Raw genomic sequence first — 14,978 nt, 5'->3', positions numbered from 1 at the left:
GAAATAGCGATAACAAACTTCACTTGTCAAAATCCAAGATGGCTGCCTCTCGGCCATGTTGTTTTCCGATTGGTCTCAAAATGCAATATGCATAACTAGGCACCGAGGGGAACCTACATATGAAATTTGAGAAAGATCCCTTCAATACTTTCTGAGAAATAACCATAACAAACTTCAATTGTCAAAATCCAAGATGGCTGCCTGTCGGCCATGTTGTTTTCCGATCGGTCTCAAAATGCAATATGCATAACTAGGCACCAAGGGGAACCTACATATGAAATTTGAGAAAGATCCCTTCAATAGTTTCTGAGAAATAGCGATAACAAACTTCACTTGTCAAAATCCAAGATGGCTGCCTGTTGGCCATGTTGTTTTCCGATTGGTCTCAAAATGCAATATGCATAACTAGGCACCAAGAGGAACCTACATGTGAAATTTGAGAAAGATCCCTTTAGTGCTTTCTGAGAAATAGCGATAACAAACTTCACTTGTCAAAATCCAAGATGGCTGCCTGTCGGCCATGTTGTTTTCCGATCGGTCTCAAAATGCAATATGCATAACTAGGCACCAAGAGGAACCTACATGTGAAATTTGAGAAAGATCCCTTCAGCACTTTCTGAGAAATAGCGATAACAAGAATTGTTTACGGAGGGAGGGACGGACGGACGGAGGGACGGCCGGACCACGGACCACGGACGCAGGGCGATTTGAATAGCCCACCATCTGATGATGGTGGGCTAAAAAGAAGTGTAGAAGATAGAGCCCTGACAAACTTAGGTCAAAGTACAATGTATACTAACCGATGCAGTAGTTGTGATAACACGAGAGTTGTCCAGGCTCCAAGCTATGTACAAGATGGGGTCGTTTCCTCCCTGGTTATTTACTATGACTTTAATGGGTCTCCATGGCACGGTCCATGTGTCATAGATCATACAGTCCCCTACAACATATTATCAAGTCCCTGTGGTACATAAGATGAGCATATAAAAAATGACTACAGGCCCCTGTGACATGTAATCTTAAAGGTCTTAAAAACTTGGGAGGGAAATAGGCAGGGGTGGAGCGATCCAAAAGTTAACAGGTAATGGCACTGTAAATAAAGTTATGACACGTATTCAAGGTACATGTAACTATTAGTGACCTTGACCTTCAACTGCCACATAAAAATGAATACAATGCATATATAATATTCTCTCTATGACTGCGAGCAGGACCCAACATTTCCTTCAACCTCCCTTTTAGAGGATTACAGTTCAGTTACAATATTTTGCACTTTCTCATTGTCAAATTTTCAATTAAGCATGAAGATGAACTAATGCAATTGTCATCCAAATATTTTCCATAGAAAACAATGTTCATGTACAGTGAATGAATAATCATGATTTACCATAATAATTCAGAGCAAAGTGGGCTAATATAATATTACTATTCAAATCAACGGAGATTATTACAATGACAATCTTCATATATACCGTGAATGGTTCCCACTGCTAGGAAACGTTGATTTGGAGACCGAGCCATGGAGAGCACTCCTCCACACCTTTTAGGCAGATTGATACGATTCAAGGTTGCCTCTACCCTCTGTCAATAACAAATACCTTTTTTCATTAAAATGTTACAATGAAAACAAGAGGCCCATGCAGGGCCTAAACCGTCACCTGAAACTTAAACATATAATTATCTTCTATGTATTTACGATGTAAAAAAACAGTTCATAAATAAATACATGTAGTAGACAGTGTAGTTTTGCCCTCATAATTCTAAAATTATTTAATCATTTCTATCAAAATATGATTTCCCTGCATAAACTACTGTAAAAGTGGAAATATTCGCGGTGTGGAAATTTTCGCTTATTTTGCTATCAGTAAATCTCCGCGAAAATTTCCACACACGAAAATATATTAAGACATAAAAATACTAAATATAAAAGATACAAGTTAGCGCAAAAACATCTTGACGGCGCGAAAATATCCACACCGCGAACACTTTGGAAGCTGGCTAAGCGAAAATTTCCACACGCGAAAATATCCACTTTTACAGTATTAGTAAAGTTTAGCACCTTTTGTATGGTATTGACAGAAAACAAACTGTGGATGATATATATCACAACTATGTTTAGAATTAATTGTTCAGAAAGAAAAAATTGAATTTCTGTACTCACTGCCCAGTATTCCACTTCTTTGGTCATATAAGTCTGATAGATGCGTTTGTTATGTTTGACGTCTGGGGTGTCAGTGCGTACTGGTTCGTACATCCTAATATCTACTGGAATTATATGATGATATTCTAGTACTACAATGTCTGGGTCCTCATCGTCGTCCCTGTAACATGTAACCATGGTTACTTTTATCATGACTATCAAACTATAAATAGTCACTTTGACTCTTTCTATGACCGGTATATATATAATTGCCATGGTAACCAGGACTAACAGTAATCATGTTACCGAGACGAATCCCAAAAGCAGCTGGCCTGGCAGTTTTTGGCTTATAATAACTATTGATATATAATTACATGACTGCTGAATTCATACCTGAAAATGATAGTGAATTGATATTTTAATTTAGTACATACATGACTGTATTCCTTAATAATCACCTAATCATGTCTCCTGTTATTTACAAAATCATTGTCTTTTGTCTGAATGAACAAACTGTCTTTAGAAGGAAGAACTAAAAGCCAGATATTACAATATTAGATGGAGACAGAACAGAAATGAAACAAAGAAAATATAAACAAAGAAAATCAAAACTACCCTTTTTTCTGACTGAGAAATGAAAAATTTCCAAAATTGAATTCTGAATTGGCTGGTTTTATTCCTTTGTTTATACTTTAAATTGAAAAACATTCCTAGTATTGGTAAGAATGCAGTGCTGTTCCTGATATAAAATGCTGATGTTTACAAATGGAACCGAACCAATACTTGTACATGCTGTTTACCCAAACAAAGCCATGGATCCATACATCAGCACAGCTAGCATATGTGTGTAGATAGGGTAGGTGTAAAGTGCGAAACGAAAGCAAAACGAAATCAAACAAAACGAAAAATGTAACACTATAAAATGAAAAAAATATTAGACTGTACATTGAAGGCCTAAGTGTCCCATTCTCATCGGTGTAACACAACACACAGGAAAGGATAAATTTATCGCAAAAGTCATTCAGTTACTCTATTTAAGTCCACGATTTATAGGCATGCAAATCGCAAAGTGTCTTGGTGCACGTTCAATCTAAAATCACGTGACAGAGGCGATTGTAGGCAACTCCTTTTATGGAAGGAAAGCCAAGTGTGTATCTGACCGTGAAAACTGAGAGTTTAAGGAAAATTGTTGTACTTGAAAGAAGTGATTTGTATAAAAACGCCGACTAAATGCATTGTTTCTGTATTGCTGGTCGGGAGTGTGGACAGAATGGAAGCATTAGAGGACGACTCCATTTCTGCAACTTTGATGAACTGTGAAAAATTCAAGATATGTTTTAGACAATATTTAAGTACTTGTCAATGATTAGTTAAGTGGATTAATATTTCCTATGGTTGAAAAAGGAATATAATGACAGTTTTGCTCAGAGATTTTCCTAAGATTTACTTGTTCTTTTCACCTAAACCCTAGGTCAGACATGCATTAAATAATAAAGCTTAACATGCTTAAAATAACGCTTAAAGCAAGTTGAACAAGTACTAATTGTAATGGTGGCCGTTACTATAATGTCCTCCAAACTACCCCAACAGTTATAAATTATGCTAATGGAAGAGTGTAATATAGTATTGTATATGTGTATTGTGGTTTTATGTCAATATGTTAAATGTTACATCAATGAAAATCAATATCAAGTAACCGCATCTTACTTATTATTATGTTGTTTAATGCTTCTTCAATACCCCTATGTACCAATTTTCACCAAAATCGAACAATATCTAAATTTCGACCAATCAGAGGCCAGAAAATGGCGGCCATTTTGGAATTTCTTTAACAGACATGCACACCTTCTGCCCCCAACAAATACTCATGTGAAGTTTCATTAGTATCCGTCAAGTAGTTTAGGAGGAAATCGGTTCACCACGGAAAGATAGAAGAAAGCCAAAGAAGAAGAAGAAATGGAGCAAACACAATACGTCCTCCCACTTTGTTTGGGGGACATAACTACCGTTAACTAATGAGTGAAAAGCAAATATGTTTTTGTAAGAGTAATGTCCCTTCATTTTGAAAGTGAATCTAATAGGTAATCAGTGATTATGAATTAGTAGGTGGGTAAGAAATACTGTATATACATGTATAGTCAATGATTATGCTGTTATTGGTAAAAAGATATTTTCCCAGTAAAGTTGTGATTATTTTTGGTAACATCAAATGTTTAATTTTTGTACTAAACCATTTGCATTCCTATAAATTATTGACTAAGCATATATTCTGATTAGAGTCATTTCATATTTAAATAACTGAGTGAATATTGCAATAAATTTATTCTTTCCTGTTTGTTGTTTTTACTCAATGAGAATGGGACACTTAGGCCAATGTACTGTCTAATATTTTTTCAATGTTTCCTTTTTAGCTTGGTTTGATTTTGTTTCCTTTCACTTGATTTCATATCGTTGCGTTTGATTTCATTCCGTTTCGTTTTGCTTTCGTTTTGCACTTTACAGGTACCTGTGAAGATAAGCTGAAATGCAATTGACGGTGCTGTACTCAACCATATTGGACACACTGCAATAGCTATTATACATCTATTTCTGAACTAGCTAAATTCATGCTGTAAATTAATCGATTAATAAAAACTAGTGGTAAAACTAGATTATATAACTGACATGTTAGTGAGGGACCCTCAATGTATGTCTACACCAATCCTGAACTTAACCCAAGTCATACACTCACATATATAGAGGATATCTAACAGTGTCTTCAGTAATACCAAATATATTTCACGAGTGGGGCTAATATTTTTAATATTTTTCATGAGTGCGCAGCACGAGTGAAAAATATCAAAATATTAGCCACACGAGTGAAATATATTTGGTATTACTGAAGACACTGTTAGATATTCTGTTTATTACATTTTTTATCAACGAAAACCCTACCCCATATGCTAACTAGGACTACAGCGATAATTTGTAAACAAAAAAAGTAGTTTCTCCTGTCCATGTGCTGATATATATGTCGGGCTTTCTGATTGGTCAATTATTTTGGTATTTTCTAATCATTAATTTGATTGGTCAAATCACCAAAAGTGATATTTTTCACTAGTAATTTTTGATATTTCACTGGTAAAAATGTAATAAATAGAGTTATACAACTTATATGCTGAAAATATACAAATTACACTTTGTCCTTGCCCTCAACATTAGCAACTTTCTAAATTCCAATCGCACATCTGTATTTCATAGCGTTATCATCATGTGTTATCATCATGCATGTGATATTTCAGAACATTTTGCCTTCTGTAAGGGCCTTATATGATGTACTTTAAAGTATATTTCTAGATGTATTTTAGTAACAGCGACCTTGATCTTGACCTTAAGGAAGTTTTTAAGCCCATAATGTGCTTCAGCATTTCTCATTGTCTTATCATGTGAAATTTTATAAAGTTTGAACTTCTGTACAGGGCCTTACACTTTTTAATAGTATATATATTTTGGGCTGTATTTTTAGTAACCTTGACTTTAGGTTTTAGATCAGCTTGATTGGCAAAAGAAACTGAAGTTTCAGCTTGATTGGTGAAAGCAAAGTGAAGTTATTCCATGGAAACTAATTTTCTATATCTAGCAAGTGACCCTGACCTTTGACCTTTGACACAATAAAGCAATCACAAGTAAGCATTTACAACAAGAAAGCCCTGTATGAAGTTTGAGTTACATTGACCCAAGGAAACAAGGATAGTTATTGCACAGAAATAAAACTGCTGAAGGACAGACTAGCAGACAGACGGCTGGACGGTGATACGAAATGACGGACGGACGGACGGACGGATGACTGACCACAACAGAACATGAAAAGATAAATGGAGACAGATAACACTATAAGCCCCAACCCCATAAAACAGTGAGGGTATAAAAAAAATATTGCAAAATCTACACTATAAGTATAATATGAAATAATTAAATCAAAAGGATTGAAATTAACACCATTAAATGTTTTAACTAAATGCATATTGTTTTCTTGCAAATTCCTATAAATACTTACAGTGACTATATCTGATTTATCTTCCTCTTATATATTATATATATATATAGATATATATAATATTTTAAAAATAAAACATGGGAAATAACCCACTATAAAATATGTCTAGCTATGACAACAAATACTTTACCTCTTGCTCAAAATCGCCTCACTCTGCCAAATCATCAAACAAGTGAATTATGTGACTACACATTACACACCAAATTCCAGCATTTGTTTTCTGTGGTATATGTTACAAATGTGACATTCAATAATCTTCTGTTGGATTATTATATCAAACAAAAGTTTGACGCAATATCAAAATTAAATGTTTTCAACTCCAAACTTACTGACAACTGAACAGAAACTTTTATATCATATTTTGACACAAACAGAAACAAAAGGCCCAAGGGCCTTTAATGGTCAAGTCCCTTGTACTATTGTAGTATACATGGCTGCCATGGCGGTCATCTTGGATTTCAGACTGACCCAAAAAATAAGTGACTTGGTCAGGACTATTTCAGGATCATTTAAGTTAAATCAGAACTAATCCCACCGGTGAAACTTGAGAAGTTTGAAATATGTGTTGTTCAGGACACTTTGTTGGTTCCCCTATAATATCCCTCTCAATTTTCAGCTCATTATGGTACAATGGGAATTGGAGAAGTTTAAAATGTGTTTTCAAGATGGCGGCCATGGCTGCCATCTTAGATTTTGGACTGACCAAAAAAATGGCAATTCTTGGTCAGGACTATCTTGGGATCATTTCAGGTAAGTTAGAGCTTAATCCTACAGGTTGAACTTTGAAATTTGTAATAGGTGTTGTGCAGGAAAACTATGATTGCGCAATCATGTTACAAAATGGCCACCGTGACTGCTTTGTTACACTTTTTATGAGTCCAAACATAACAACACTTTGTTGGCTCCCCTTCCTTAACATTCCAACAAAACTCGACAAGTTTAAAATGTGTTTTTCAAAATGACAGTTATGATGAATTTGTATCAACCGTAAAAAATAGCACCTGGTCAGGACCATCCCAGGGCCATCTCAGGATCATCCTAGGGCTATCCCAGGAGCATCCAAAGATCATCCCAGGGCAATCTCAGGATCATCCCAGGATCATCCAAAGATCGTCCCAGGATCATCTCAGGATCATCCAAAGATCATCTCAGGATCATTTCAGGATCATCCTAGGGCCATCCCAGGATCATCCAAAGATCATCCCAGGGCCATCTCAGGATCATCCCAGGATCATCCAAAGATCATCCCAGGGCCATCCCAGGATCATCCAAAGATCATCCCAGGGCCATCCCAGGATCATCCAAAGATCATCTCAGGATCATCTCATGATCATCCTAGGGCCATTCCAGGATCATCCAAAGATCATCCCAGGGCCATCCCAGGATCATCCCAGGATCATCTCAGGATCATCTCAGGATCATCTCAGGATCATCCTAGGGCCATCTCAGGATCATCCAAAGATCATCCCAGAGCCATCTCAGGATCATCCCAGGATCATCCAAGGCAAGTGAGAGCTCAGTCCCAGCGTTTGAACTTTAGAAGAAGTTTGAAAGATGAAAAGTTTATGCACGGTGGATGGCAGACAGTGCACAGGGGATGGCGGATGACGGCGGATGAAATACAATGATCAACTTTGGGTCAGATGACCTAAAAATACTCATTTACAAGTTAAAAAAATTACCACCCTTCTTCAAATTGTCATTGATATTTAATTGGAAAAAAAATTAGACAACTAGGATCTATGGAAAGCTTTTGTACTGTGATAAATGGTGTATGTGTACAGATCATTAGATTGTCACTTTATAATTATACTCATGGAAACTTGATTATCTGGATTATGATGATCCACAAAATTAATTTTCTATTCTGTATACGTACTATAAAGGTATAAAAAAATATTTCAGAGCACACTTAATCAACAGACTGTTAATGATGACCTGTATTCTACAATATACCGAGTAAGTGAAAAACATTCAAACAACCAAGATATCAGCAAGTACAGACTGATGTAGATGTATGATTCCTTCCGTAAGTATAAAATTATGCAAGTGCTGATAAAAGCCATAATATAGGAGTAAGATGACCAAGTTAACATAGTTTAGTGTTTATTATCTCTGGTCTGTATTAAAGTCTAAATAATCTCAATGAAACCTGAAATATATATTCGCCATGATGGTTACACTTTGAACACTTTTTAACAAACAACTGTTTGCTTAACAATATCTGTTGAGTTTTCTCAACAAGTGCTGAATAAAACTAAGAAGCATTATGGACAACTAGATACAATCACAAATGCAAACAAATGTATGTTTGTAGTTTGTCTTAATTAGGGGACACAGTTATTAAATCTTCAAACAGTTTTGTTTTATTAATTGTATATAATACACACAGTAACACTCAACTTGCACCAAACCCAAGGGACCATACAGTACAAAAAAACATTCAAAAATCAGAAAATCTTCAATAAATCGTTTAATCTTTTGAAATTTATCTTGTCCTTCAAATGTGCAAGTTTTCTTGTTATTCCCATGTATCAGCACAAAGAAAAATAGATAAACATGCAATTTTAAAAGTTGGACAACAGGGCCCAGTTGTTCGAAAGGTGATTAGGCTAATCACATTTTAACAACGTTTTTCAAATCCTGATATAATAATTTCTGGTAAAACTAACTTGACAAAACTTAATGAAATTCTGTAATTCTTAATTCTCTTCCAACTGGCATAATTTAAAGATGATATACTCACAGGTTTTGCAACAAATGAGAAATGAATTTTTCACTAATCAAGTGATTAAGCTAATCACCTTTTGAACAACTGGGCCCAGGTCATTTGAGATTTAACAAAAATTCCTTGACTTCAAATTCTGGATCATATTGCCATTTGATAATTTGGGTTTACACCGAAATGTAATTTGGTTTATACATGCAGCGACTGGAAGTTATCATGTCAACAAACAATAATACAATTATGAGAAAGTAAATCAACAAGTATAATTGGCACTTAATAATAAATACTTAAAACTAGGAAGTGTATGTATGTAATCATGACACCATTAATTATCTACTGTGTGGACCGGACACCTATATCAACACAGGTGAGATTGACCACTCTACCCTGAGGTCCACTCCAGCCATGTCTGACACAGGTAATTATCTACTGTGTGGACCTGACACCTATATCAACACAGGTGAGATTGACCACTCTACCCTGAGGTCCACTCCAGCCATGTCTGACACAGGTAATTATCTACAGTCTGGACCTGACACCTGTATCAACACATGTGAGATTGACCACTCTACCCCAATGTCCACTCCAGCCATGTCTGACACAGGTAATTATCTACTGTCTGGACCTGACACCTGTATCAACACATGTGAGATTGACCACTCTACCCTGAGGTCCACTCCAGCCATGTCTGACACAGGTAATTATCTACTGTCTGGACCTGACACCTGTATCAACACATGTGAGATTGACCACTCTACCCTGAGGTCCACTCCAGCCATGTCTGACACAGGTAATTATCTACAGTCTGGACCCAACACCTGTATCAACACATGTGAGATTGACCACTCTACCCCAACGTCCACTCCAGCCATGTCTGACACAGGTAATTATCTACAGTCTGGACCTGACACCTGTATCAACACGTGTGAGATTGACCACTCTACCCGGAGGTCCACTCCAGCCATGTCTGACACAGGTAATTATCTACTGTCTGGACCTGACACCTGTATCAACACATACGAGATTGACCACTCTACCCCAACGTCCACTCCAGCCATGTCTGACACAGGTAATTATCTACTTTTTTGGTAATTGGAGGTTAATTTACAAATGATATATAAGGATGCAGTCGGACAAAGAGAACATTTCAGCGAAAAGGGGGTATTCAAGGAATGCAGGTTGGAATAAGTTGGGTTTTACTGTTCATAGGAAAAACAACACAGCAATATGAAAACAGTCTCTAAGTAGTGTTATTATATGCTTCATTTAAAACTCAACTGAAGAGCTTCGAACTAGTAAAAGTACTCACAAGAGTATATATATATATATATATATATATTTACCACTTTATAGCATTGCCACTATATAACCTTACCAATTGTACTTGGGCATTACCACCTCATGACTGCCAATATAGCGTATGAATATTTATAGTAGACAGTAATGTAAACAAATTGAGGTTACCTCCCCTTGTACGCTAAACCACTATCTGACGAGACTTTATTTTTTAACTGTATAATATTGAACATTAAACATGAAAAAAACAAATTAAGAAATAAAATTAAAAAAAAATATAAGTTTCTAGATTTAATTGATTGCATTAAACTTAAATTAAATAAAAAATGCCACCTAGCTTCAAATTTGTTTGTCGTCTGCTAACGCGCTTCATTAAATTTGCCTATGTCCAGTTGGCATTCATATTGCTCATAAATGCCAACTGAAAACAGTTCAATGCTTAAATAATCATATAAAATATGTATGATATTGCAAATTAACACAAGGCAAATCCCAGTTTGCAAGTGAAATAATTCCATCCAAAAATTACTACTCATGCTAACAGATGTTTATGTAATTAATCTATACAATAAGTAATTCAAGAATATAGAATTAATTAAGAGATTGAAAACATACTAAATCCAACCAGAAACAAGACAACATAAAAAAGTATTTGGGAAAAAAAGGGAAAAAGTTAACTGATTAAATTTCTTGTTGTTTCAAAATGAAATAAATAGTTAAGATAAAATATAATCACTCGTAAAATTGTTATTCATTATTGATAATACACCGCATCAAGACAACAAAATAAGTGACATACTTATCCCCTTCTTCTTCCACCACTTCTTCTTTCTTCTTTTTTTCAGGTTTTTTCTTTTTGATGCGTTGTGGTGCTGCCTTGGCTGTGAATGGCTGTGAATGGCCCCACAGCTCCATCCTAGTCACATAACATACTATGATATAGGTGTGTTTCCAAACAAATATCTTCTAAAATTTAAATGGAAACAGAATTTTTCTATCTGTTTTCATTATATAACCAAGATGATCTCCGGACACCCATATTTTGTATCTGTATTTTTTTTCAAATGTTGACATCAAGACCAAGAGAAACTAACACATGTACAGTGATAACAAATATGTGATGATGTTCACACATTTACAGACAGTTCTAAAGCAAATTTATTTATAAACATCAAAATCTAACAAAGCCGATCTAGATCTGCCTGTACAATGTATAGAGGATATCTAACAGTGTCTTCAGTAATACCAAATATATTTCACTCGTGGGGCTAATATTTTGATATTTTTCACGAAAAATATCAAAATATTAGCCCCACGAGTGAAATATATTTGGTATTACTGAAGACACTGTTAGATATCCTGTTTATTACATTTTTAATCAACGAAAAACCTACCCCGTATGCTAACTAGGCCTACAGCGATAATTTGTAAACAAAAAAAGTAGTTCCCCCTGTCCAGGTGCTGACATATATGTCGGGCTTTCTGATTGGTCAATTATTTTTGTATTTTCTAATCATTAATTTGATTGGTCAAATCAGCAAAAGTGATATTTTTCACTAGTGAAAAATACGATATTTTTCACTAGTGAACAATATCACTTTTATAGAATGAATAATTTTTGATATTTCACTGGTAAAAATGTAATAAAATCAAATCTCCTACTCCTACCTTTGTCTGTTCCTTTGTTGTTGGTATCCGAAGAACGTCTTTGTCACCATACTATATCCTTGGTCATTGGGTTGTCTCCCCTGATCCTCTCCCAGAACTATAGCCTGCAATAATGAAAAATCAAAAATGTTTTTTGCTGGGGTTTTTTTCACAGCATTTTATGTCTATAGGCCATAGGTAGAAACATTTCAAAGCAAACACAGCTAACATGAAAGAGAAGGCGGAGCTAGGTCAAAATGACTCATAGGCAGAGATAGGTGAATCTATAGAGACCCATGCACTGAAAATGAAATAAATTATATTTTAAAAACCAAACGTTTTTTAAATTAATAGTGCCATTTTACGAGTCCCAAGAGGTCACTAGTGCTGTATATTTACATTATATTACTATGTTTTATTATGTCATTTTGCTTATGTAGTACCTATAGTATCACTAGGTCCCATTACATCTCTCTCTCTCTCTCTCTCTCTCTCTCTCTCCCCCCTCTCTCTCCCTCTATCTCTCTCTCTCAATAGTTTTGTTTTTAAGTTATACTATTTGACTAATAAATGGCTATACAGTGTTGTCACCCGCCAATCTATTATTTAAGGAGACATATTTTCATACTTTTTTCTGAATCCTTTTATTATTATGTATCATATATATGACATGTAAATATTGAATAAAAATATTGTTTAAACTAAATGAAATAAAATGGACGACAGTTTACAATTTAATTGCTAGGTACCTCAGTTCTGTTCATGACTTCCTTGAAGGCCATATTCCTGACCATGCCATATGTGTGTTTCTGTTCATCTACTGCCTCCCGAGTCATGTCAGCTGTCACCTGTCAATAGAGAATTTAATCAATGTAACACAGTTGATTTTACTTCGGATTCGTTCTAATTTTGTAATTTCATTTATATGTTTAGATTTTGTTTTAGATTAGAATTTTGGCAGCTGAAAGATCATGTTGTCATGGTGAGATGGACAGAAAAAGTTATTTGAACAGACCCTAGTTGTTATAGTTTTTTATCTGCTGTTTATGACTGTCAATTGGTCACTAAACAAGAAGAGGATATTTAAAGATTTTAGCATATTTGACCCCTGTGACCTTGGAGGAATGTCAAGGTCATCTATTTTAACAAACTTGGTAGCCCTTTATTCCAGCATGCTACAGACCTAGCATTGGGTCTCTGGGCCTTTTGGTTATCAAGAAGGAGTCATTTGAAGATTTTAGCATATTTGACCCTTGTGACCTTGAGTCAAGGTAATTTATTTGAACAAACTCGGTAGCCCTTCATCCCAGCATACAACAGACCCAATATCAGGTCTCTGGGCCTGTTGGTAATTCAGAAGAAATTGAAAATGTAAATTGTTTAGGAAGCACGATGGACGCCAGACAAAAGAAGATCGCAATAAGATACGCAAAATATGTTTGGAAGTGTATTTTGTGTTGCTTTGGCGAAGAGAGTAGCTGCACACATGTACGATAAGTATGTAACAATACTACAAAGTGGCGCCATATCGTTGTGACTGAATTTTGCAATCTTGCAGCGGGGATTTTAATTTGGTTAACATAAATATAAGGATTGATTGTCATTTGTTGCTTGCATTGACTGATGAAGGGAAGTGAACCTCATGTAAATGGTACATGAATTTCGCAGTTCACTTTATTTGCATGAGGTTCACATCCCTTCATCAGTCCATGCAAGCAACAAAATTGACAATCAATCCTTAATTACACATTTCACATAGAACCTAGCCATTTATTTAAAGGTCACAGTGACCTACATCAAGTACAAGTTCTTCCATGATAAGCTGGACTGCCTTCCTCTCAGACAGAGCGATGGCCGCTTTTTCTAGCTCCTTGCTGTCCTTTTCCACTAAGGCCCTGTTTAGGAACAAATCAGAGTAAAGAATATACCAATATGTGTTAGTGAAAAAATGGTGATAAAAGTTATCCCTAACACAAATTTGTTATCATTGGTAAAGACATGTACTATAAATGTAACATAAAATTGTGTCAAATGTACCCAGAACTGAAATATTTTAAGTCAGCTTATACATTATATAGGGGGTATATGAAACTGGTTTCTCAAATTATCTAATATTCAAAATCACTCCCTAAATTCTTAACAGCTATACACAGCACTTGTACATGAATTATATAGATGATTTGAAATTTGTAAGTGAGCAAAGTATCTAATACCCGAATCACACATTCATAATAGTTCATTTCCCAAAGTAGTAGCATTAATTTCACTGTACAAGACGATTAGACAAAAACTTAAAACACTCATATTTGCTCAGCTTTAAGTCCAAGTCCATCAATATCAAAATTACACATTGCATCTGACCAGTAATGGACATAAGACATATTTCAATTTCCTGTAATACACCCACCCTCTAAGTTTAACAGGTAGAATCAAACAAATTGGGCCTGTCCCATGGACAGGGATATCTCTAGTCAGAGTGTAAGAGTTTGGCCAGTCAGCACGAGGCTTGCTGAGTGCTGGCCAGCCGAACTCTTACATGAGGGTTGAGATATCCTTGTTTTCAGGACACTGACTCATGTTTGATTATTTTTCTCACTTACATGCATGCAAACGCAAGTTTTTATGAAAGTTTTTCATCGAGCCATCAACAACTGACCCTTCGATGTTGTTGTTAGCAATGTGGTCACTATGGAAATCTAGCCAATCAGAAAACGAGCTTGATTGTCGGCCATTACATCAGTCAACTTGTCATACCAGAGTTGAACAGCATGAGAATATATAGTATGTAAACAGAAAATGGTGAAAACGTGTTTGTGGGGAACTGGCAACAGTGACAGTCAGTACCATGAAAGATTGGGGAACAATGTTGTATTCATCTACATGTACCATTTCCAGAAACCTAAAAATGACTTAAAAAAGTGCTTGTGGTGAGTGAAGGTGTGTGGGAGACCCCACTCACAACTCAACTCCTCCGATATCAATCACCACAAGTTCGTTTGTTTGAAGGTATGTTTTTATCGCATTGCTAAGCTAATTAGATGAATGCTATTGATTTTCTAAAGACATAGCATATTTGTGTTTCGAATACATAGGTTCCTAATATCTGAATGCAAACGTAAATCATTACTGGA

At 35.5% G+C, this 14,978-nt stretch overlaps 1 protein-coding gene across 1 annotated transcript in view; it reads right to left on the bottom strand.

Annotated features, from left to right (window-relative positions):
• LOC117342547 overlaps positions 1-13,742 on the bottom strand; it is a gene marked incomplete at its 5' end in the record, with an annotated part of 61,612 nt that extends 47,870 nt beyond the window's left edge. Inside the window, 7 exon segments of the mRNA XM_033904728.1 lie at positions 801-940; positions 1,473-1,581; positions 2,162-2,321; positions 11,000-11,116; positions 11,869-11,972; positions 12,597-12,695; positions 13,643-13,742. Coding sequence (XP_033760619.1) covers positions 801-940; positions 1,473-1,581; positions 2,162-2,321; positions 11,000-11,116; positions 11,869-11,972; positions 12,597-12,695; positions 13,643-13,742 — 829 coding nt within the window.
• Between the last annotated feature and the right edge of the window lie 1,236 nt (positions 13,743-14,978).

The sequence above is a fragment of the Pecten maximus genome, chromosome 14 (assembly GCF_902652985.1).
Source record: "Pecten maximus chromosome 14, xPecMax1.1, whole genome shotgun sequence".
Lineage (NCBI taxonomy): Eukaryota > Metazoa > Mollusca > Bivalvia > Pectinida > Pectinidae > Pecten > Pecten maximus.
The sequence above is the reverse complement of the archived record's forward strand: the minus strand, read 5'-3'. Positions and strand labels throughout refer to the sequence as shown.